The sequence below is a fragment of the Phyllostomus hastatus genome, unplaced genomic scaffold (assembly GCF_019186645.2).
Source record: "Phyllostomus hastatus isolate PE091 unplaced genomic scaffold, TTU_PhHast_1.1 phas_contig_86, whole genome shotgun sequence".
NCBI lineage: Eukaryota > Metazoa > Chordata > Mammalia > Chiroptera > Phyllostomidae > Phyllostomus > Phyllostomus hastatus.
In genome coordinates, this window is record NW_025333977.1 from 25478704 (window position 1) to 25504778 (window position 26075).

Consider the following 26075-nt stretch of genomic DNA (forward strand, 5'->3'; position numbering starts at 1 on the left):
GGTCAGTTTCCCATAGAGGGCTATTTCCTCATCTCTATAATATGGATAATCATAGTTCCAACATCATAAGGTTGTTACAAGAATTAAATTAACTAATGTATGTAAATCTAGGAGGAGCAAAGCATAGGCCATAGTAAAGATAATACACCAGCTAGGTATAATATATAATTGGCTACTAGTTTTCTTTTTTTATAATTGTTGTTCAAGTAGTTTTCTCCATTTTCACCCCACCATTTCTGCCCATCCCAGCCATCCCCACCTCCCACCCTGGATCCTACCACCCTTTGGATTTGTGCATGTGTCCTGTATACACGTTTCTGACATCCCTACCCCATTATCTATTTTCTTAAGTAGCAAGTGTTCTATCTCCTTGTAAAAGTACTAATTTAATGAGCACATTTAGTCTTTTATAAAACTATAAATCACCTCAACATAAAAATGAAATAATGTTGTTTCTGATTGTTGTTAATTATTGGCACAGATTTTTAAGAATCTAACATCTTATTAACTCTGATAAATATATAAAATATTTAAATAATTTAAAGTTACTTTTCAGAGTTACTTTATCTATTTTCTTAAGTAGCAAGTGTTCTATCTCCTTGTAAAAGTACTAATTTAATGAGCACATTTAGTCTTTTATAAAACTATAAATCACCTCAAAATAAAAATGAAATAATGTTGTTTCTGATTGTTGTTAATTATTGGCACAGATTTTTAAGAATCTAACATCTTATTAACTCTGATAAATATATAAAATATTTAAATAATTTAAAGTTACTTTTCAGAAATACAAGCTTATTCCATATATTATATAGTATATATTCTATGCACATACTATTTTGGGTGGGCTGTGGTGGGGAGACACAGTTTACTGGTGGTTCAACATTGTGTTCTGTGTTGTATTATTCTCTGACTTTTAGCACAAGGATTACATATGAAGGAAGGCACAACCTTGAAAAGCCTTATCACTAATTAAAAGTTTCTATAATATTAAATGTCTGCAGTATTTCTAGTATAGGACTCAAACAATTTGGTTTGATTAATATATACTATTTCTGATAGGCAATAATGGAAACAAACTGTGTATTAATAAAAACAGAGGGCAGGAGGCTGCTGGCACTCTTTCTTTGGCTCAGAAGCTTTGATCTCAAGTCAAGATTCTGAAGTTATCCCACATTTGTTCTCTCAGACTCCCACCCCTGTGTAAGACCCACATGTTTCCAGCCTCCACTGTATCCCGGTAGATTCAAGTCCAGCATAGCCATCTCCACCCCTAAATAAAAGCATGTCCAAAACACAAAACAACAAAAACCTACAGGAACTTCAGTGTGTTTGGAAACAACCCCATGTATTTGATTTTCAATATTCTGTGGTAAGCATTCAATATTCCTTGAATGAGGTGTTATGGAAAAGCCATGAAATTATAACTTGTGTCTGTTTCATCTGCGGAGCCCCCTTTAATCATCTTTTGGGCCCACTGGATTTTTTTTAATGTTCCAATGTGACCATACCTCTGAGAGTTTTCTATATACTTATCTTATCAGTTATACATGTTTTAATTAAAATTTTTGTTTCATAAGAAAGAAAACCAAGGTCTACTACAAAATCATGAAATTACAGTGGTCCTTGGCATTCATCTTTAATTCATTCTGGAATTTGTGATGAGTGCTGAAAACTGTCCAGTACCAAACTACCTAACAATGAAGAATTTTCTCTTGTGGGGCAGCAGTGTTGTGACACAAACAAGCTCTAGCAAATGGGATGAGTCTCGAGCGAGTGCTGAGTGCTCCAGCATTTTTTTTCTTGTCAAAATGCTACGAGTATAGGGTTTGATGAGTTCTAAAGCCTATGAGTATTAAGATATGACTGTGTTTAATTATGTATGAAGTCTTAAGTTATTTAGGACCCTCCTAAAATTTATAAATTGTATAAAAGCTATCATTTCAATAAAAAAGTTTTGGGAAAGACTTCAAGTATAGTTATTAAATGGGAGAAACAAAGTTAGCTGTAGATGCAGAAATATATACTCCATGTTTGAAATATTAGGCCTAAATAAAAGGAAGTGGTGTTAAAGGAATTAAAGTGCAATTGTGAATAAAACAAACCCCTCGATACGGAGAACATAATTTGAGAAATTAACCAGGAAAATTAGATGAAAACACTGACAATAGCTTTTTAAAATTATAATAATTTAAATTTATTATGGTAAGGACATATTTAATATAAATATCTATTCAATACAGGATATAATAAGTTATAGATATTTTTTAAGATTTTATTTATTTATTTTTAGAGAGGGAAGGGAGGGAGAAAGAGAGAGAAACATCAATGTGCGGTTGCTGGGGGTCATGGCCTGCAACCCAGACATGTACCCTGACTGTGTTACAGAACAGACAAGGGGGGCCTGAGACAATATACTATTATTGAAAGAAGGCCCCGGGTCCGTTATGTCCACCGCCAGAGGAAAGACGTCTCTCAATGCCAGACATTCGTGAAAAGGAAAGGAAATGTTTATTTAATGCTATACAAACTTCAAGTAGTGACCTAATGTCTTTATCAAAAATCCCAAAGTCCCTTAAAACACCCACAAACACAGTCACAGTCCTTCCTTCCTTCCCCCTTTGCCCAGTCCAGAGTACCGTATCTCAGGAAAGGAAAACGAAGTCCATGGCTCAGACAGTCCTCTGGTTCTTAGTCCTCCATCTCGACTGGGAGACCTCCCTGGGTTCCCGGCACCCTCGGCTGAGTCGCCGGGATCTCTGCTAAAACCAGGTGGTGGTTCCCCTTCTAAAGCTGTGGGGGTCCCCACTCTGTCCAGGCCTCATGGTTCTCCCTCTCAGGGCTGCAGGAAGGGAAGAGTCCCCACTCTGCCAAAGCCACGTGGTTCTCTCTCCTAAAGCAGCACGGTTCTCCCTCTCTCATGGTTGCACATGGTTCACCTCCTCAGGGCTGCGCCTGGCTCTCCTTCCTAAAGCAGCATGGTTCTCCCTCAATGGCCGCCGCACCTCCGTTTAAATCCCCGAGCCAAATCTTCCTCTGCAGCCCCATTTCCGACTCCTCCCACACTTGGCTTCACATGCCAGAATTCATATCCTTCCAGCTTTACTGGGCTGCCATCATGAGTCTGGGCAGGTGTGGCCCCATGTCCTGGAGCCAATCTTCTCCGAGCTCCCACGCAGGTGCTGTAGCTTGGGGGATCTGCCCCCAGTCACATCTTGGTGGGGAAGTTACTTCCATTCCCCTGGCTCAGAGCACGGCCACAGCTATTTAACATATCTAAGCGACCAGCCAAAGGCTATAGATATGTTAAATGACCAAGCCAGAGGGTAGCTGCAAGGCTGTTGCTATGCAAAACAGCTCTCAATGGCCCTGCTCCATTTGTCCCTTCCCCCAACCCACACCATGGGGGGGGTGGAGACATCTTAAAATCTCCTGGACACCTTAAGTTCTGGACCCCATTTCAAATGCCCATTTGGGGTCCCCCCTCTTGGCTGCACCCTGTAACAACTGGGAATCGAACCTGCGACACTTTGGTTCACAGTCCAAGCTCAGTCCACTGAGCTACGCCAGCCAGGCCGATATTGTTTTTAAAAAATCTATAGTTGTATTACAATTTTCAAAAGCAAAGCAATTTATAGGTGACTATTTTGTATGTACACAGGATATATGCATATTTTATATACACGTTTTAGACAGATGTATTATTGAAACTCACATATTCTAATTAATATAACTGATAATTTTTCTGTACCCTTTCAATTCATTTCCTAGTTCAAATCAAGCTCAAGAGGTTCCTGCTCCCAATTCAGGCATACCTAATTTTTATTTTGAGTACATTGTATTTGCATGAATTTCTGTCTAGCAGAGCCATTAACAAGTTTCTAAATTATTCTATTTGGGCTGCCAGCAAAGCTCCCCACTACTTTTGCTTTTGACAAGGTTATTTGTAGAAGAGGAGTGCCCCTTTTCTTTGAAGAGCTGTCATGTCCATTCATCATATGACTGTTTTGTATAAGCTTCCAATTTTGGCTTTCTGGTAACAGTCTAAACAGCATTTGTGATATCTGAGATCTACTTGGAAACCTGCTTAGTGCCAGCATGATGGATGGTGTACTTTGCAACTTCTTTGTAATTCGTTGTGCACTGGAAAGGTGACATTGTTTACCCCATCATAGTGACAGGTGGGTCAGTAAAAGGGTCCTAAGGAGAGTTGTCGTGTCAGATGCAAAATACATATTAAAATGGATACATAAATAATTTAGCATGAGTGAGGTTAGCTTCAGGAATAAACAGTAATTTATATTTTTATTATAAAGTGTGTCTATTATGTCATGATAATGTTGAAGACATTGGTAGTGAGTCAGTTTTCTAAACAGAATACATGAGTTTATGTAATTCCTGTGCAATTATTTCTTTTGGGCTTTGTGAACAACACACAGATGCAGAAAAGAAAAGGGGACAATTAATATTTAACGTGGGTTGGTCAGATTGGGTCAGCCGTGTTCTTCTTTTTGAACCAGAGATTTTTTATTCCAATACATTTTGTGGGTTTTAGTTTTCTTTCTGTTGAGCATCATTTTGAAAGACAAGCCAAATAGTGCAATTTTATGTAGAAATTTAGTTTTACCAACTCATTAACTGTGATTAAAATATTGTTACCAACACATTTATCGCTACCCCGTTCCTCTGAGAACACAGACTAGCATCCTTCCTTACAAATTGCTCAACTGTGGCTTGGTCAGTTCAGTTCTATAAACCTTACTGTTCTCACTTGCATAAGGGGAGTAATAGTAGTATTTCCAGTGGTGGTTGTGGGAAGAGACTGTATAAACCGTGTGAGATGATTGGCACTTAGAAAGCACTCAATGAGTGTTAGCAATTTTTATTATGTATAAAGTAGTAGATACATTCAAATGGGATAAATTAGGCAAACTTCGAACTATCATAAAATTTGGAAGTACAAACTTTTACCTTAGTGTCTGAATATAATCTTCCTGTCTCATTTATCAGGGAGAAAAATGCCTTGATAAATATTAATAAATAATAACTATATATAAATCCATAACCATATTTTAATTAAACACTGAAAACTCAAAGAAACTAGGTATGAACTATTTCACTGGGATGGAGGGGGGAAGGGACACCCTTAGAAAGGGATGAAGTATTTTACTTTTGAATGCAGAATTACAAATCATTGTCAAATTGGGCCCAAAGAGCATTCTTATCTTTGTTTTATAAAATACCAAGACATAGTTTAATATATAAATCTGAACACTATCAACTATTTTGTTAAAATGTCTTAAAGGGTAAAAATATAATGACTGTGTGAGATCTTTGAATAAATTACAGTCAAATGTCGACTTTCTCGTGGCTAGGAAAATTTTGTCTTCCTGTTTTATTTTTAATATTCTCAAACAAAAGGAAATTTTTCATTGTTATAGCAAAACACATATTTACATATATTTGGCTCTGAAGCATTTCTGCTATAGACAAAAATATCATAAAGTAAAGGAGTGAAATGGAATTGAACTATTGTCTGAGGATGAAAATGAAGCTGCTGTCTTACCAACAGGGGAATGTAAGCTTGCAGTATGTTCTCAGTGTTGAAAATTACTTGGCATTTTCTCTCCCTTTTTTCCTCTTGGAATCCATGTTTTTATTAACAATGAATATTGTGAGATAAATGTCTGTGAACACAATTTTGTATAAGTTGTTATTAACTTTCTAAAAAATATTAAATATAAACTTTGCCCACATACCTTCTATATCAGGAGCTTTGTGCACTGAGTTAAAACAATTCCATAATTTCTGCTAATTTAAGGATAATAACCATAGTTTGCACATATTTAATGTGTATGTATATTTTTCCTAGTATCTGAAATTTAGACAAAAGCATTTACAAATAAAGAAGTGATCTATCGCAGTATATTGTTTATCATTAAATATTTGTTAGAAAGGTTATATCTTCTACCTGGGAAAGAAAACTAAATCATATGAAATAAGAGTTTTAAAACAAAGATAGTAGAATTAGAACAAATATGGATATTTTAATGAAAAAGTGTTTGATTACAGACCTCTAATTTGACTTAAGTTACTTGTGAAGTTTCTGAATCTCCATAATTGTTATTTCACAGAAAATCTAGGTTAGTTTTCTTTATATTTTTACTTTTGGTATGATTTAAAGTATACTGTATATAAAATTAAGTGGTAATGTAACTTTCTTAGCAGATTTAAGTTATGGTTTAATTTCCACAAAACACCAGTATTTAAATATGTAGTTTACAAGTAAGGTTACCTCACTTTAGAACTAGAGAGATCAGTGCAAAAATTGCTCCTTAGGTTTATGTACTATTTTGACACCCTAATCTAATTAATTTTAAAAGGCAGAATTCTGTCATATTGCTTTCACTAACTCCAGGAAGAATTTTCTTAAATGAATTTGCGACTCTTTTAATATCCTTGCTTTAATAGGTTGAATATCATTTATTAAATTAAGGTGACCTGTGATTATTAATGTTTTCCTTATATTTTAATTTGATATTGGAAGATTAACTGACTAATATAGAATTTATTCCATTGGCTCTCACTAATATAACAAAAATCATTGAACATGCAGGATGTACTGATTCCCTTTATATGCTGATCACAGGGGACAGGGAGGTTAATAGGAAATCCTTGGACACTGCCCATGTGTAACCATTAGTTTAACAGGAGAAGTGGGAAGTTAGGCAAACAATTACAAAACTCCATGACTCGATACTGCTAGTGCGCCGGACACACTAGCAAGTTATTTAAATATCTTAAACTTCAGTTTCCTCATCTGAAAAATGGGCAGATAAATCTACTTAATATGAATACTGTGAAGATAAACTGAAACAATTATTACAACCTCCACAGCAAAATGTTTAGTACAGAGGATATACTTGGTTAAGTATAGACATTTTTTCGCTTTATATGTCACAAATCCTATCCAATTTCATTCTTCTAATAATGCACATTTTCACATGTGCATGGCTATATCCACACTCATACACATGTACATGGGCAGACTCAAAGGGCCTATATTCAACTTCCAATTTTCTAACAGCTGGGACCCTCATTTTGACCTTTTCTACTCTTGCTGTTCCCCACCTGTTACCCCCCTCTATTTTTCAATCTTCCCACATTGCCAAACCTAAGCAAAAGCATCAACCCATATGTCAAATGTATGACTATTTCTGTTTTTAACTACCTAGAAGGTGTATTGCCCTACTGCACTAAAGGTCAGGTACAAGTGCCCCAGTGGTATCCTGGACTGACTCAAGCCAGCTTGTTCCTGCTAGTGAAAGTTGATCCTATGAATCTTTCTAATATTGGTGATATTTAAATCATAAAAGTGTTTAAATACTACACATCAGGATTTGTGTTTGTGCATGTGCCGGAGGTTAGTTTTATTAGCATAGAATTTCATAGCACTCAGCATGAGACTCGTATGGCAAATACAACACAGCTATGATATTAGTGTGGGTGGGACAGAGCCCAGAACAATGCCATTGAGTAAAAAGTTAGTGCATTCAGATTTGACTTCAAATCCCATATATAATACCTTCCATTCACAGTCACAGAAGCAATTCACAAATTAATAATAGCATTGTAAGAGGCAGGGAATAATAGCATTGTAATAGGCTGACAGTGACCAGAGGGGAAAGGGGAGGGAATTTCAGGAGAAAGGGGGAAGGGTTTGCAGGAACAAGTATAAAGGACATATGGACAAAAACAAGGGGTGGGCGGAAATGGGAGGGAGGTGGGGAGGGCTGGAAAGGTGGGCTGGGATGGGAGTAAAAGGAAGAAAACTACATGAACATCAATTAAAATTTTTTAAAAAAGGAAAAAGAAAGAAAAAGAGTCAGGGAATTTCCTCTGTGTTTTTTTTTCCCCCCTGAAAGGGGAATTTCCATGGTCAGAGTTTACCTCTAGACAAAGCTACTGGAAGATCAAGAATTTCCTCAAATTATGTCAGGAACAGGAGTAGGCAGAAGTAGGCTTACAGTTGGAAAAATAATACAACCATTAATAAATAATACAAGACTAAACTGTTTCAAATCCTCACTATTATTACATAAGCCTGTTTTTGCCCACCATTTTGGGGGGATACTTCTGGCTCCTGGAACATTTTGCTAAATTATCTGCTGAGCTGAGTGCATTGTTCTGAGGCACGTGGAACTGGTCCACCAGCTAACTACTTGTCTGGACTTTCAAGACAATAACCCCATTTCCCCATTGCCCTCCAGTCTCCCTGCAGGGATGATGATTGAGTCATTCATTCCAGGGTGCTTATTCTGGACCAATTAACCAGGGATGCCTCTGCTGTTGCTGATTTTTTTAGTCTTCTTCCTAGTTTACTATAAGGAAAGAAAATAAATAGGTTGAACATGGTAAAAGTGACAAAGTTACGGAAACTCTCATAATCAGTTATCACTGTTGTTCATGAAAATATAAAATAGAGGAAGATTAATCACTTTTATTCTAATTTATTTTATTCAATCTCACTTTGAGAAAGAATCCAGATCCACTTTCTCTATACTTTTTTTGCTTCTAGAATTTGTAGACCAAATGAGGCTTAGTCTCCTTTTCTGTCTATAAATCTTCCTTTTTCATAATTAGTCTCCTTTTGGGTAAAAGCTGACTGGCTAACTACCTCTTGGCTCTCTGAGCAACCCCCCAGCAAACTGTCCCTTCTAAATGTTGAGTGCCACCTAACTGCTATGCCTTCCTTTCTGGCTAAATTTCCTGAAATTCTATCCTTATCTCATCCCCACTCACGTAAAAAAGTCAATCACTTCCTATTTCAAAATTGAGAAGTCCTGTTTTACATCCTAACATAGTTGATGTCTTTGTTTCATCTGTAGAGGTCTTTATTCTCTCAGAGTGCCTACTTGCCTCTGCCTAAAATTTTCCCCAGGTCAGCCCATGGCCTCCCACTTGGACTTAAGTCCCTAACAATGCCTTCCCCAGCTTCCTCATTGAAATAATCTCTCATCACTTTCTTCCATTGCTCCTGCTACATTTTCTTTAGGCAGAACATAAGGGAAAGTCTTCTGACCTGTTACTGTCTTTTTTGCCTTTTGCATTGTGGGACATCTCAGCAAGAGAAAGTAGGAGCAGTATAAAGCCACTTTTTGTAACTCATTTTCCTCTATACCTTCAGAAACTAAAATACAACCTGACTTATGTTGCTGGAAAATAAAAAAAAGTTTTCTTTTTAGTGTCATCCCTTCTTTGAACTTCTATAATTCTGTTTTCTCCTTTTTCCCCTAACTCTCTATATTTTTATAGCTTAATTTTTAATGACTGTTTAGTATAAGTATATAAAAGGAAATATACTCTGTCTGATTGTTATTTTCAAAATGTTGGCCAAATAATACAAATGAGTATCTAAATATTCTCTAAAGGCCTATTTGTTAAATTTGGGATGACTTAAAAAATATTTTTTCTTCTCCACAATCTACATTTTCTTAATCTTGTATGAAATCTTATTCTAAACTTGGATAATTTTTTCTACTGATTTGGAAATTATAGACTTAAAATATGGAAGTGTAATCCTGACAGAACTGTGCTTCTCTTGGTTAAATTTCTATATGACAATTTTAACTTAATTTTATTATCACTTAAATGGATATGTATGATATATTATTTTTAAAAATTGTAAATATTTTAGATAATTACTATATATCAAGACATTGCAATTAGTGTGTCATTGTAGCAAATATCTTATTCAGCAAATGTTTATTAAGGAAAAAGTGAAAATTTGATAAACCATTTCTGTATCTGATTACTTAAATGAAACACAGCCAGACAGATCATATTTCTTATGCTTAATGCTGTATTCACCTGGCATCTACTAGTTTCACACCCTAGTTGATATCCCTTCTGGTTGGTTAGGAGCCCATTTAAACAGATTAGTACTTGCACTGTTTCAGTTATTAAATAATTTACATAAATTAGTTTAGTTTAAATATTTGTTATTTAAACTAACAGTTATTTAATATTAAAGTTAAAGTTTAATTTAACTTTTAAACATTTTATATAGCTCCGTCTTTATGTTAATCTCTAATTGGTCTTGATTAGCTAGTACTATTTAGGAAAGGAATGTGAAAAAGTATGATTGATTAGTGATGTCTGCCAAGGGGGTAGGGGAGGAAGCAGCATTAGTTTTCATGCTTCAATATGTGGTTTTTGTGATAATGTCCATAACGAAAACCCTTGCATGAACTTGAAAAAGAAGTACTAATAAAATTATAACAATCTCTGAATGTTGAAGTATTCATAAGTACAAATATATTCATACTATTTAGAAAGGACAATGGTAAACATCAGAGATCATTTTAACTTTACCAACATTTAATAAACATAAACACTTCAATTTGAAGAATTTTCAAAAACTTGATTATATAAAATAGTAGTAAACTTCTAAAGTAAAACCTGTGTTAAGATGAATTATACCTCTGATAATGTATTTTGTCAGTATGAGAACTGCTTGGGTTTACCATATCTAATTTTGAGGATAAAATTACTATTTTAGTCAAAGCAGGCTTTTCAAACATCTGTACCTTCAAAACCTCTCTTAGAGAGGAACTAGGAAGATTCAGAGTGATTGATTTGGTTGAAAATGTCAAGTCTGGAAAATTTCAAAGCATGTATCATTTCCTATGCATGAATAATTTTGCTACTTTAAGGTAGAAGAGAAACATGGCACTGGATTATCGCTCATTGTGGAGCCCAGGGTACCCACAGGTGGATATATCCCTGGAGAAGATACTCTGACTTAGTTACTTTCTATGATTATTCTATTAATTTTTTTTTATTTAGCTGACCACAGGAAATAATTTATTCATTTCCGTCTTGTGTCCCTTCTGCTCAGCGCATCCTTGCCTTTTTGTATAGAACCATAGAACCACTAACATAATAGTATCGACTTTTAATGTTTTGATTTTTAGTCATTGTCAGTTGTGTGGTTTATGATTCCTTCTAACCATGTATTTTACCACAGGTAGAAGATAATTGCCGTATAATGTTTAACCTTTGTTTATAAAGTGTGCCAATCTTCCTCTCAGCTTTTTCTGTGTGGCCTACCACTTTCTGCTGCCATCTCAGTACTATTATTTTTTACCAAGAATAAAATATTTGGTATTCTGTCTGAATTGTTTATGTTGTTTTAAGCTATTTGTTCTTTGTCCAAAAATTACCATGTCATTTAAACAAAATTACTGTGGGTCCTTCTTATTTTTCTCTCTGGTAAAAAAATAAATAAAACAAAAAAGAACTAGTTCAATTTACTCTGTACCTCTCAGTCCTCTCCGCTGTGTGTCAGTGAAGTCCACAGTAGAAAAATGTGTGCTAACAGAGCAAATAGTTCAACAGGTACCTTGGTTCCTGCTCATTTGACATTTCCCAAAGGGACTAGTCAGACTGACCTAATCCTTGGTATTTGGACATAAAGTAATCATAGCAGCCCCTCCAATTGAGTGGACAATTTTCTACTGTGACAGAATACATGCAATAAGAAGAGGTTCATTGTGGCAACTAGAACGTGTGGAAAGAAATGGCTTGACATTTTATAACATCATTGTATATTTATTTGTATCTAAGAAAAATGCAGTGTGCTTCCTCGCAGCTGTGATTTTCAGCTTGTAGGAAGATACATAGGAGAGACATTCAGAAAGGACCTGGTTCAGAGGTGTCCTTCGAAGGCAATAAATACATTGTTATTATCACCTGTCAAACCATCAGAACATTGAGACTTCTGAAATTACTGCTTTTTAGTGTGTAACCTCAAAGTGCATAAGCCAAAATAAATTGCTATAATAATGTCTATATTGAAAATATTTTGACAAAATCCCTATTAGATATTAAATGATTTAATTATTGACATATGCTATTTATAAAAGATGAGTTGAAGAATTATTTAATTGAAATTGTTATTGTTGATGTGAGTTATTACTATTTTTGGATAATGTACATTTTTTTAATGAAATTGGTATTTTTGTAGCTGCCATATCTTTCTGGTATGCACACAAAGAAAAAAATTGGCAGACTGGCCTATACCCTCTTAGACCAGTATGACTTTCCCCAAACTCTGTTAAATAAAAAAAAAATTCATTAATGTAACCAATTGAGTAAAGACCTGATTTAAGATGCTATCAGTGAATCACAAATGATTAGTAAGTATCTTAGAAATTTGAAATAGAAAGTGTGAATTCTCTTATTTTTCAATGTCATCATTAATGCATTAATATTGTGATCATTTATTTAATTGGGCCTTTAAAATCATAGATTAATAGTAATGGTATTAGCAAATTCAAAAGTTGTTTTAATAAAGCACTGATTTAATCATACTTTAATTGGAACAAAATTATAATCAAAAACCATTCTGACAAAAGTGTTTTTAAGAATTAGGTTTTCTTGGAAAATCCAGTTGAAAGTACAGCTTAACTTTTCAGAGATATATTACAAACTCTAGTCATTTTAAGACAGATAAGCCAGTTGTATATTCTGGATGAGAATGGCTACATGATGGGCCTATCACTAAGGAAATTTCTCTGTACTAGAAAAAAAGTGTGTGTGTGTGTGTGTGTGTGTGTGTGTGTGTGTGTGTATGAGTTTATGGTTCCTACAAGGGTGTTAGGAGAGACAGAAGCACATCACTCTGGGATTCAAAGTAGAGAAAGTCACATACAACTGAGCAACAGAGAAATACAATTCATCAGACAGATAACATCTGATATTAGTTTTAATGTATTTAGTAAAGTTTTTACAGTTGCAGATGAATGTAATTACAAAAGATATCCTTTATGCCAGAAATATTTTTTCTAACAGATTTGTCAGTTTTTTAAAACATTTTATTTATTTATTTTTAGAGAGGGGGAAGAGAGGGAAAAAGAGAGAGAGAGAAACATCATCATGTGAAGGAAACATTGGTTGCCCCTTGAATGCCCCCAACTGGGGAACTGGCCTACAACCCAGGCATATGCCCTGATCAGGAATCAAACCAGTGAACTTTTAGTCAGTGGGAAAATGCCCAACCTATTGAGACACACTAGTCAGGGCAGACTTACGTTTTCTTGATGGTATTCATATGATCTTCTAAAAAGAGAATTCTTTCCTGAAATGAGACTTCCATGGACATCCTTTTAAAAAACTGGTTAAAATCATATGGTATTTGTCTTTCATCACCTGGTTTATTTCACTTAGCATGATGCTCTCCAGATCCACCAATGCTGTAGGGAAGAATAGGAGCTCCTTCTTTCCTTCTGTTGCATAGTGTTCCATTGTGTAAATGTACCACAGTTTTTTGATCCACTCATTTACTGAGGACACTTAGGTAGTTTCCAACACTTGGCTATTGTAAATTGTGCTGCTATGAACATTGGGGTGCATAGGTTCTTCAGAACTGTTGTTTCAGGATTCTTAGGGTATAATCCCAGCAGTGTAATCACCAGGTCAAAAGGCAGTTCCATTTTTAGTTTCCTGAGGAAATTCCATACTGTTTTCCACAGTGGCTGCATGAGTCTGCCTTCCCAACAACAGTGCACTAGGGTTTCCTTTTCTCCACAACCTCACTACTATTTGTTTGTTGATTTGTTTATCATGGCCATTCTGACCAGTGTGAAGTGGTATCTCATTGTGGTTTTAATTTGCATCTCTATGATGGCCAGTGATGCTGAGCATTTTTTCATATGTCTCTAGGTTCTCTGTATGTTCTCTTTGGAGAAGTGTCTGTTGATATTCTTTACCCTTTTTTTTAATTGGGTTGTTTGTCATCCTGGAGTGAAGTCACGTGAGTCCTTTATACATCTTGGAGATCAATCCCTTGTCTGAGGTATCATTTGCAAAAATATTTTCCCATTCAGCTGTTTCCCTTTTCATTTTGCTGATGTTTTCTTTAGCCATTCAGAATCATTTTATTTTGAAGCAGTCCCATTTGTGCATTTTTTTCTTTATGTCTTGGTGAAAATATTGCCATGTGAAATATCTGAGACTTTCCTCCTTATGTTCTCTTCTAGGACTTTTGGGTGACAACTTATATTTAAGTGTTTCATACATCTGGGGTTTATTTTTGTGTATGGTGTAAGTTGGTGGCCTAGTTTCATTTTTTTGCATGTAACTATCCAGATTTCTGAACGCCTTTTGTGGAAGAGGCTATTTTTACTTCATTTTATGCTTATACCACCTTTGTTGAATATTAATTGACCACAGAGACTTAGGTTCATTTCTGGGCTCTCTATTCTGTTTCATTGATCTATATGTCTGTTTCTATGCCAGTACCAGAATGTTTTGATTACAGTGGCCTTGTAGTATAGTTTGATATCATATAGAGTGCCCAGAGAAATGTGAAAGGATGTTCATTATTAGCCATCATAAAGATGCAAATTAAAACCACAATGAGATACCACTTCACACTGGTCAGAATGGCCATGATAAACAAATCAACAAACAAATAGTAGTGAGGTTGTGGAGAAAAGGAAACCCTAGTGCACTGTTGTTGGGAAGGCAGACTCATGCAGCCACTGTGGAAAACAGTATGGAATTTCCTCAGGAAACTAAAAATGGAACTGCCTTTTGACCTGGTGATTACACTGCTGGGATTATACCCTAAGAATCCTGAAACAACAGTTCTGAAGAACCTATGCACCCCAATGTTCATAGCAGCACAATTTACAATAGCCAAGTGTTGGAAACTACCTAAGTGTCCTCAGTAAATGAGTGGATCAAAAAACTGTGGTACATTTACACAATGGAACACTATGCAACAGAAGGAAAGAAGGAGCTCCTATTCTTCCCTACAGCATTGGTGGATCTGGAGAGCATTATGCTAAGTGAAATAAACCAGGTGATGAAAGATAAATACCATATGATCTCCCCTATTAGTAGAACCTAATCCACAAAACAAACAAGCAAAATATAACCAGAGACATTGAAATAAAGAACAAACTGACAGTGACCAGAGGGGAAAGGAGAGGGAGATAATGGGGGAAAGAAGGGGAAGGATCATCAATGAATATGCATAAAGGACACATGAACAAAAACAAAAAGGGATAGGATTGAAGATGGGAAGTGGCTATGGGGAGTAGGGAGCATGTTGGGGGGAGCAAATGGAGACAACTGAACTTGAACAACAATAAAATTTTAAAAATTAAAAATAAAAAAATAAAAGCAATCTAATAAAAAAATAAAAATAAAAATTGGTTGAAGTGCATTAGCTACACTTGAAAAGCACTGGAAGTTCAAGATCTGGATCTTCCTCCTTCATACTTTCACTACTCGCCATCATCAATTCTTTGTTAACACCTCAGTGTAGGTGTGCTGTAGACTGAAATAGTACATTTTGCACTGTAATATAAATTTATCACCGAAAGACATAACAACTATATTGATAAGAGAAATTATAGAAAGCAAAGTTGAAATATATCATCTTGGACTATAGGAATATGTGTTTGATAAAACTTGCAGTTCAGTACCTTTCAAGGGGAAGAAAGGAATCACTATGTCAGAGGATGCCCATGAAGATCTCTAGAAAGGCATACCATTTTTACATTAACAAAAGGGGATTTTAAAAATGAGAAGTGTTGATGTAGAATATAGCTGTAGGGGAGTAGTGGGAAATATGACAGTAGTAGTAGTTTGAGGCTATATTTTAAAGGTCTGGAATGCCAGACTGACACAAGTGGTGGTACAGGTTTTACCGTGCATAACCCAAGGGGTTGTCACCCCTGGATATGTGCACCACCTGTGCATGATGGATTTTGTACTTAATTTGTATAACAATAGAGAGTCTTTGAATTGCTTTTAAGCCTGAGCATCGTATGACTGTAGTTGAACTTTAAGGCAATTAATCTTGTAGTGGTTTATAAACTGATCCAAATTCCAGAAATACAAACCTAGAATATAATACACTTGGTGATCTGTTACAGGTATGGGCTGATTTTGTAATTTTGTTACTAGAAGGAAGAGGACTAAGCAAACATGACTATTAAACATGTTCTAAGGTGACCACAAGAATTGTTGTACACGATTGTTGTATATGTTTGTGGTGGTTGGGACAGGGTAAGGCAATTGATTCTCCTCGGGCATTTCAAATTACTACAAATGATTTTGTCATACCAAATGAACTATTTGCTATCATTCCTCTTAAAAGACTTTCTTTTTCTTTTCTCCTCTTTCAGGCTAAAGTCATTGATGTGAGTTATGGAAATACAGATGATTTAAAAAGGATTAAAAAGATGAGAAATGTAACAAACCAGATTGCACTCCTGAAATTAGGAAAATTGCCACTACTTTATAAGGTTGGTCCAATGGCTATTTTTTGGTAGCAGGATGAATATTTTGTTTTGATTCATTGAAGTTCTGTGTCTCTGTGTATTGTGTGTGTGCACATGTGTGTGTATGGAAGAGGATGGTGGGGGCCACATAGAGGAAAGAGGATCCCAAGAAGATGGCTTTTCCAAAACAGAATGTTTTCAGTTAACATCTTTAAGGAAAAAGAAATTGATGTCCTTGTTACTTAAGACAGGAGATGCCTTAAGTCAAGTATCAGTGAGTTTATGGGACCTTGATAAAATTGGCATACTCTTTATAATAATATCTATCTAGAATGCTAAAAATGAGAATGACAGTGTCCTTGTCTTATTATATGTGTGAAACTTTTAATCTACTATCAAAACTGACTAATTACTATGTGCTTTATGTTAGACTAGAATCTAGGTGATTTATACTCCTTGGTGATTGATTTTGTCAACTGTATAACTTCATAGTTACTGACTGTCATCAGGAATTTAATTAAACTATAATATGCTAAGGAGAAGCAGAATTTTGATTTATTTTATTTAAATAGAAGTTTATTAACACTCATTCACTAGAAGCATTTACATAATTAAAGCAGTTTGATGTAAGTATCACATAATGAGCCACCACAATAGACAGCCACTACTGCTCATACTTACTTCATTTTCTGTTTCTGTTAACTGGAATGGTCAGTGTGGTTATGTCACTGGAACTCTCTGGTTCTGAAGACATATTGGATTTATCCTCATCCAACCCTAAATGAGCTTTGTTAACTGCCATGTCTGAAAAAGGTTTTGAAAATTGGCTGGCACACTCTGTAAGGAGACAAGAGAACACCCTGTGCCTGTTTTTCATTATCTTTCAAGGATGCCCTTACACTTAAATCTCTGTCTGACAGTGTATAACTGTCTGGAATTTTAAGACAGTCATGAAATAAGACAGTCAGTGATATAAATTTTTGCAAGATAATTTGTCAACATTATTAAATGCCTTAAAATAATCACATGGTGATCTAGTAATTCCAGTTTAATCAATATATTGTAAGGGGGAATAAAACAGAGTTAATAAACACAATGATAACAAAGATTGTGACAAAATATTAGCCATGATATATATGTCCAGTTAAGTATTGAAAATTGTTACATTTGTATAGCTGAATATTATAAAACAAATACAATGTAAAGAATAATGGCATGGAAATTCTCATAAGTCAAACAAGTTATAAGAGAACATTTATAATAATTATAATAATGATTATGTTATTGTTATTTGTAAGTGTAACCTTGTTGGTTATGTGGGCTGGATATTTTTCTAAGCACTTTTTGTGTGTTATCACATTAATCTTCACAATAACAATAACTATATTTTTGAGGTAGAGACTACTGTTATCTTCTATTTATAAATGAGGTAACTAAAGCAGAAAAAGGATAAGTGACTAGCTCAAAGACAAACAGCTACTTACTTGAAACAATCAAGACTTATACCCGGTCAATCTCATCTCAGATCCTGAGTGTGTGTGTGTGTGTGTGTGTGTGTGCGCGCGCGCGCGCGCGCACATGGCATAGTTGGGGTAGATAGATAGAGAGATTGATAACAAAGATGTTAAATTGGAGTTTTCCACTGAGATTTTAATATATAAAAGAACAGATATTTCAAAATGAGCTACCCAACATCAGTATTTCAAAGGAAACAGTTGAAAATGTATTAGACTATTATTAAACCCCTTACTCACATATGGAGTAAAAAAAGTTTGAAGATTTCGGGGAGAGGATTTTATGACTAAGAATTTTGAAGAAATTTCAATTTTACCACAAGACTGGTGATTGGGCTTCGTTGGAACCACACAGAGGGATTAATGTGTGTCTTCTGCAGTATTGGAGATAGAGTAGACTGGGGTCCAACTCATCTGAAAATCCTACAGGTAAGAGATTAGTTTGCTTAGCACCTAACAAAGAATCAGAAAGGAGTGTTTGTGTTGGGATTATTGGCCTGTGTCTTCAGAGCTGAAAGTAGAAACATACAAGTTTGTTTTCCGTGGCAGCATCATTAGTTAGTATGAGCTAGATACTTTTTTAAGTACTTTCATGTGTTATCATATTGACCCTTTCACCGACTATATTATTGAGGTAGGGGCTATCATTATTTTCAATTTGAGGATGAATATCATTAGTGAGTGGGGAAGGACACAAAATGGACTTTCCTCCTTATCCAACAACAAAGCAAATTTGGTGGAGCTAAAAACAAAAAGATAAATTTTAAATCAAATATTGAGTTTTAATCATGATGTGGGAACTGCATTCTAATTATTTACTTAAGACAATGGACTCAAACTGGACTTTTGTTACCAATAATCAGAAGAAATCTTCCTCTAGGGTCATATGGGGAAGAATTTTCTTCTTTAGATATGTTTTAAGAAGTGAGAAAAAAGTAACATTGCTCTGGGTATATTACATGGAACCTGTTCGTTCAACCTATGAGTAATAATGACTAAAATGTTGTTTGCAGGCAGAGGCCAATTATATAAATTGGGTAGATAGAAATATGAATAATTTCTACTGCTTTATATTTCCTCGATTTCTAAGTGGTCTATATGGTTGTATATGCATTATTCTGAAGGAAAAAAAAGCCCTTAAATATTCAACAAAGCATAAAGCATTTAAAATTTAAAAATTATTCTAATAATGATTATAGACCAAATAGTCAAAATCTTTACTAGGAGATAATGGATTCAGAAAAATCAAATTGTGTTTTATTTGTGTTTGACTGCTAAAGAGAATATTTTATGAAAACTTTTGGCCATATCTACAAACTAGTGAATTAGCAGTTTATCTAGAATAGAACACAATTACTAAGAACCTGGAATACTTTCCCCTATCAGCTTCTGTCTGTGAACAGATTCAACAGATTTCCATGCAGAGTGCCCCTCCAGACAGAGAGACTTGCCACAGACTTGGCACTGTCTTCTAGGCAGAGGAGATGAAGTATCCTTTCTTTAACCTTCCAGTCTAGCCATTTTGATTTTCTGTGGATTGTCCCAGAGCTTTGGGAGAATCACTGATCCTGTAGCTATTAACACACGTTCCCATAGCAAAGAGAAATGGAGCATGGATTGGACATGCTTATACAGCATGATTACAACCACACTTGCTTTACCTGTCCATCATTCGATGTTGTAGGGCTGAAATTCAAAAGCAAGGAAGTATGGTAATACAGCTAGGTTGGAAAAGGCAGAGGACCAATTGACTTCTATGTGAATCGCAACTATTAATCATGATTCCAAATGAACACTTGTACTGGGAATATGCAGCTGAATGAGTAAGGAGAAAAGTTAATGTTATTTTAGCTGTGCAGTAGTTCCTAAATCATGGTTCAAAAATGAATTTTGGAGGGAATCTGAGGTAGGAAGGGCAAAGGGGAAACATAATGTGATACTAAATTATCTCGTAAATGAGTAGAAAAATAGTCTGCAGCCAAGAAGGAGGAAATCTCATTAGTTTCATTGTAAATACTATATATGTGTTAATTTAGTCTCCAGGAAGGGGATTAATGAGAAAATCCCAACGTTGTATTGCAGGAACTATGAAAGGTAAATGGCTTTTAGATGTATGGTGCAGGAAAAAGCCAACCAGGTTCTCCAGAGCTAGCTTGGACTAGTTCCCTTAAGCTTAAAATTTAGAGGAAAGGCTTTATTTTAACGTTGCATTTCTAGCAGTTTATTTTATGTGAGTGCTTTAACTCTTCAAGATTTAAGACAAAATATTCTCTTATCTGTCATAATGGATGCACTTAGATTCCTCTCAGTGACAATCTGAGATACAGTAAAACAGATTCTAAGATCCTCACAAATTCCCAAATTGCTGAATAGCACTCTAGTATAGAATTTATTTATAAAATGCAATAAAAGCTTTTGGCTTTCTTTTTAGAGCCATTTTCACACACACACAAAAGCAATAGTAAAATTTACTGTGTGCTCCATGACAGCTAGACATCAAGTAAATCCCAGTGAAATGTGAAAGCCAGTCCATTGTTTGGGTCTGCCCCATATATCAGCCCCATATCTTGTAGGAGTCAAATTTTTAGGCAGTAAAGTTACAATGAATACATGTCTTATGATTTTTTGGCATGGTGAATTACACACAAAAATCCACAAATGCTATTGCTAGTTCTTTTTTTAATAAATGAAGTAACATATAACACCTTCCTTCTATTCACTGTTATATAGTAAGATATCAATAAATATTAGCTTATTTGTACATTTTTCTTATATATATTTTGTCCTTATAAATACAATTTTAATGATCCAAATGATTCTGTAGTTTCCTACTAATAAAACAGTTTTGTATATTCATTAGATAAGATTTACATTGAATATCCATTTTGTAATTTTTGTCCACTGTATAACTTAACCAATGGCAACTTAAGTCAATAGCATGCTTATATAGGTCAGTCTTTTGGAAAAATCTGAGGGGAAATGAAAGGTAGGAAACAACTGTTAGGTATTTATAGTTTTGAATAGATTGTTTCTCACAAATTAGGAATAAATGGTATTAAAGAAAAATAAATGTCATACTCTTTGAACATACCTACATAATATACCTAATAATAATATAACTTAGTCACATTTACTGACCATTTGAATATTAAGAAGTCATAACATGTGGCATCATTATAGAAAGGGTTGAGTTTTGCACGTACATAGTATAAATCATCCTCATGTAGTCACACAAATTTGGCACCACAAAAAATGGTGTCAAGCATTTTGTTTCCCCTGAACTTTATAGAGTAAGTTAAGAAAAGCAAGGAAAATGAAAGAGAGACAGAAGAGTGAGAGAAGAGGAGGGAGGCAGGGAGGAAGGCAAGAAAGAAGGCAGGCAGGTGGGCAGCAGTTGATATACTCTAGTTTACTCCATAAAATAATATGTTTTAGGAATCTTCTTTATATATTACATATTACTCTAATATCTGAAAGAGTGAGCTTTAGACATATTTCAACTTTTCGGCAACTTTGTTGATGCACTGCTATAGATATCTGTTATGGTAATAACATTTGGCTTTCTGATAATCCTAAGCAATTATTTCACATTTCTACTTTTCCTTTTCCTCCTGTGTCTCGCTGATATTTTTCATTTTCTTCTGATGTAGAAAGATTTCCCAACCTTTCCAATCTTCTGTATTTGCTCTGGCTGAACAGGTAATTTGTTTTTAAATAGTGAAACATATCACAGTAGTATGTAATGATGGTAGAGACAAGCTCAAGTCCAAGCTCTTCTTGATGATTATACAACCTTAAAATATTATGTAACCCCTCTGACCCCCTGAAGTCTTAGAGTTGTTTTCCTTTTATTTTTTGTCTCTACATTAGCAATAAAAGCAAATCCAACTTACACAGTTGTGTGAGCATCTTATCTGAAAATGCATGAATAAATTCTTAATAAATGTTATCATTATTATTAAGCCTTTAAAACATGAATGAATTTCTAAAGAGAAAGGGCATGAATTTAATAATGAGAAAATGACAGCTCTTTCAAACTTGCAAGACTGTGAAGATAATATACTTATTAGATAAATTAATTACATAAATATTATCTCTCAAGATTGTACTTTCATGTTATTTGACAATAAAGATTATGTTGATACCAGGTCGCATAATTTGAATCTCAATTAAATAAAAATTAAATTTACCTCTTTATTGTTTTTTGTGGAATAAAGAAGATATACATAAATGGAGAAAAATATTAAAGGTAAATATAACTTGACTATTAAAGAGAAATATAAACAATAACCTAACAGGATACTATATGGTATCAATTTTTACATTACTAGTATTTATTTTTATGCATATAGGGTTTTTTTGTGGTCATGGAATTAAATAATATTAAGAACATAGTATTAATTTGGGAATTAAATTATATTTTAGAGTAGTAGTATAAACATTTAATACCAATTTTAAATTTATTTAAAAATTGAGGTAAGGATTAGGTATGACTTCAAGAACCACATAAAATTGTCAATATCATAAAGTTGTTGCAGACATTAATTGAAATAATATGTTAAGTACTCAACATAATCCTTAGAATATTTAAAGTACTCATTAAAAGTAATCTAATATTCTATTTAATTACACCAAAATGTTTTATTAAGTACTGCATGTTCACTTGTATTCCATTTTCTCAATGGCCACTATTCAATGTGATCAAAATCTAAAATGTTATTATTTGCTGAATGGTATAATCCCTGACTTGTTTATTTTAAGTAATGTCTCAGTATTTCAGTAAAGGACTTGGATTATTTCAGGAACAATTATAGAGCTTAAACTTTAGTTCAAGATTTTCTTACATTTGAATTTAGAGTATACTATACAAAATCTAACTATAAAATTTTGCATAGTTTCTTTGACTTCTGTACTGATATTATATAAAGGTAATGAGTGTTAAAAATGTTATATTTAAAAAATAAAAAACTGGTAGCTCTATACTAAAATTTTTTAAAAGAATCCACTTGATGTCTAAGTATGAATCACTACCTATCTGGCTCTAAGTCCTCTCTTTTCTTTCCTTATTCACTGTCCCATGATAAAAATAGATTAATTATTATTTTGCTTGAGAGCACATTGATAAGGAGTCCTAAGCAGAAGCTTATATTTTATTAATCTGTTGTTCCTATAAAATATGTGAAGACAAGGTAAATTATCTCTTAAAATCATTAAAAATCTTAATACTTGGGAAAAAAAGTACTTCTCCCTAAAATTTATGTAATTAAAATTACAGGTATACAATGTATGGTATCTGGTTTTAAATTCAATAGACTTCTTTATCTTTATAACAAGTTAACCTTTAATAAGGTGTAAAACCTTAATATAGCTAAATAAGCTTAAAATATTTCACTTGAATTTTGAAAATAATATACACTGAACAAAATATTATTTAAATTAAAATTATTAACATATACTCATAAACATTCATAAAATTTAACTGAAAATATATAAATGCACAGTATTTATGCAGAAGAAATTAGAAAGGCTTTATACCCCAGTGTATATTATAGCTAAGAATACAGTTTTTGAGGTTTTAATAATGTGTTATTTGAAAAAGGAGAAACGTTTCCTTACTTTACTATATTTTTATTTCCAAATTGTATTAAATCTTTATATCAATTTTGTATACTTTCTCTTGTATTACATTTTAGATTACACCTAGAAATCTCATTTAGTATAATGAATTTCTTTGAATTTTCCTCAATAATAACACATTATTTGAACATCATAGTTATCTACTATCTAAATTTTAAACTGTTACAAGAGTAATTTAAATCATTTGGAATAATTACATATTTTAAATCAATTTTCTATTGAAAAATTTAGGAAGTCTGTATAATTACTGAAATATACATAGTAAAATAGAAGACACATTTTAACTATATTCACAATTAAGGAAGAACTGTCTGTAGATTATTCAAAGGAAATCATGTTTTTCAATTTTCAGTTATAATTTTCTTTCTGCATTAATCTAAATCTATTAGGATGTTAAAATTACTGTTCTAGCCTATTAGTAAAGAGAGCACTTGTTTTTCATAAGTATATAAACTACTTATATAAAACCTCATTCATAATTCTCATACAATGACAATTTTCAAGCAGTCTTAGGATGAATTTCATCTTATATAAAATTAGTCATTGAATAAAGTTCAGGAGGAGCCTTACAGTTCTAACATGCTACTCTTACTCGACATGGTTCCAATACCCAAATTAATGATGGCCTATTCTAATATAATTCTTTGCCTTTAAATAACAACATATCTGTAATTAAACAATAGTATAATTTGTGGTGGTATTATGAATATTGAAATACCTGTGATATAATCTAAAATTTATTTTCAATTCTGTTAAGAAAAGGACAACTTTAATATTTTACTAGAACTGGTAAAAAAAAGACCTAGTGATATTTAGCAGATTAAATGAAATTGGCCTGTTTCCCAAGTTATGATTATATTACATATATCAAGTGTTCCACCCACTTCAAATCTCTTCTGAAAAGTTTTATGTGACTGCTATAAGGGGTTATCTAAACCTTTCACACATGTATGGAATGCCTAGTTTAAATTTTAATTTTTAGACTACTGGGTGGGGCAAAGGTAGGTTTACAGTTGTGAGTACACAAAATGGTTTATTTCTGTATTGTTTATTATTATATTATTTTTTATACAAACAACTGTAAACCTACTTCCCCCCACCCTTTACTAAACCAATAAGACACATGAGCCCACACTGGCTTCCTGTGATATTGTATGTCCTGACGTTCTCTCTGTTTTAATATTGGTAGTCATTGCTTTCAGCATGTTTTGATGACAACAGCCTATTTTAAAGTAAACAAAGATATAGGTAACTTCAGGATATGATTCGGAGTAAATCTAAATATTTTTAAATAAAATCACTAATGAAATAATTTAATTTCTAACATTTTCAAAGTTGTCTGCAATATTCTGGATGCTTTATGGTTTATTCATAGTCAAAGCTAAAAGACAAAGTGTTGAAATGCTAGATCAGAATCAAAGAGGACTGGGAAAAGTGGCAAAGAAACCTGAAATGAAACATGGCTATAAATGGCACATTGTATATGATGGTTTGCAAAACATATATACAAATACTTTATGGGGATTAAAAAAAGTTCCTATTATGACTTAGTAAACATGCAGGTTTCCTTTGTTCTTTTTTTGTGGGGGGATAGCTTATCATTTGTGTGCATTAACTGATTACAAAACAGGCAGATACAATCCATTTTCAAAATAAGCTATCATACAGATCAGGTAACTGATAAGACAAAAAAGGATTTTGTTTTATAATTAATTTGAGGTTCTTTAAAATTCTGATTGATTAGAAAGTGTAGCTCTAAATTCTTCTTCCGGAAGCTGGGAGATGCATGCATGCATGCAGATACAGCTTCACAGGTTGAGCATGAGACCACGTGCAGTGTTTTGAGAGGTTTGGGCACAGCCTCTATGACATAAATTATAGTTACTAAATGCTGAAAATTAAAAATTACTACTTTATGTATTTAATAGGAAACTTGTTAGGATGTCACTCTACATAATATAATTTATAAAAATTTTATTGAAAGGTGATTGATAGGGTAGTAGTCCTAGCAATTTAGTAATCTTAGAACAGGAAAAAGGATAAGAATACTATTATCTGGGTGAAGGGACAAGGTTTGGAAGAGATGGCTAAAGACAGATTTGAATTCATCACAATCCTGACCCAAGTTGTCTCTGTGTATACATTTGTATCAATTGTTTATTTGTACCTATAATACATTTCTCATCTCACATCCCAATGGCTAAAGTCTAGAATCTGATCAGTCATATATGGTTTGAATCCCAGCTCAACCGCTTAATCACTAGAAATCAATCTTCAAGCCTTTTAACCTCTGTAGGATTTAATTTTCTTCCTTGTAAAACCAGTATGGTAGCATTGCCTATATATCACCTAGCTTCCAGTAAATGCTAAATAAATGTTCATTCTTACTATTGTGTTGTAACCATGATAAAGGAACAGTTATTTTCACTGGGGATTTTTTAAAACATAGCTATCTGAATAACATTTCAAACACTGTAATTTACTTTCAGGTACATTACTCATGACCCTAACAAATTTACTGTGAAGCAGGGACAGTCCCTGCCTTGCAGTGAGCCGCTAAGTCTCCGAGAGTCTGAGCATCTTACTCAGTGCTGTACATGTACTGAATATTGTACTGGAGAACTGA

The 26075-nt window shown here is 33.8% G+C and overlaps 1 protein-coding gene across 5 annotated transcripts in view; it reads left to right on the plus strand.

Annotated features, from left to right (window-relative positions):
• NAALADL2 (N-acetylated alpha-linked acidic dipeptidase like 2) overlaps positions 1-26075 on the plus strand; it is a 1144210-nt gene that overhangs the window by 631180 nt on the left and 486955 nt on the right. For all 5 annotated transcript variants that reach the window (XM_045851217.1, XM_045851218.1, XM_045851216.1 and 2 more), the window contains one exon: positions 16203-16322. In XM_045851217.1, coding sequence (XP_045707173.1) covers positions 16203-16322 — 120 coding nt within the window. The remainder of the gene's footprint in view (positions 1-16202; positions 16323-26075) is intronic.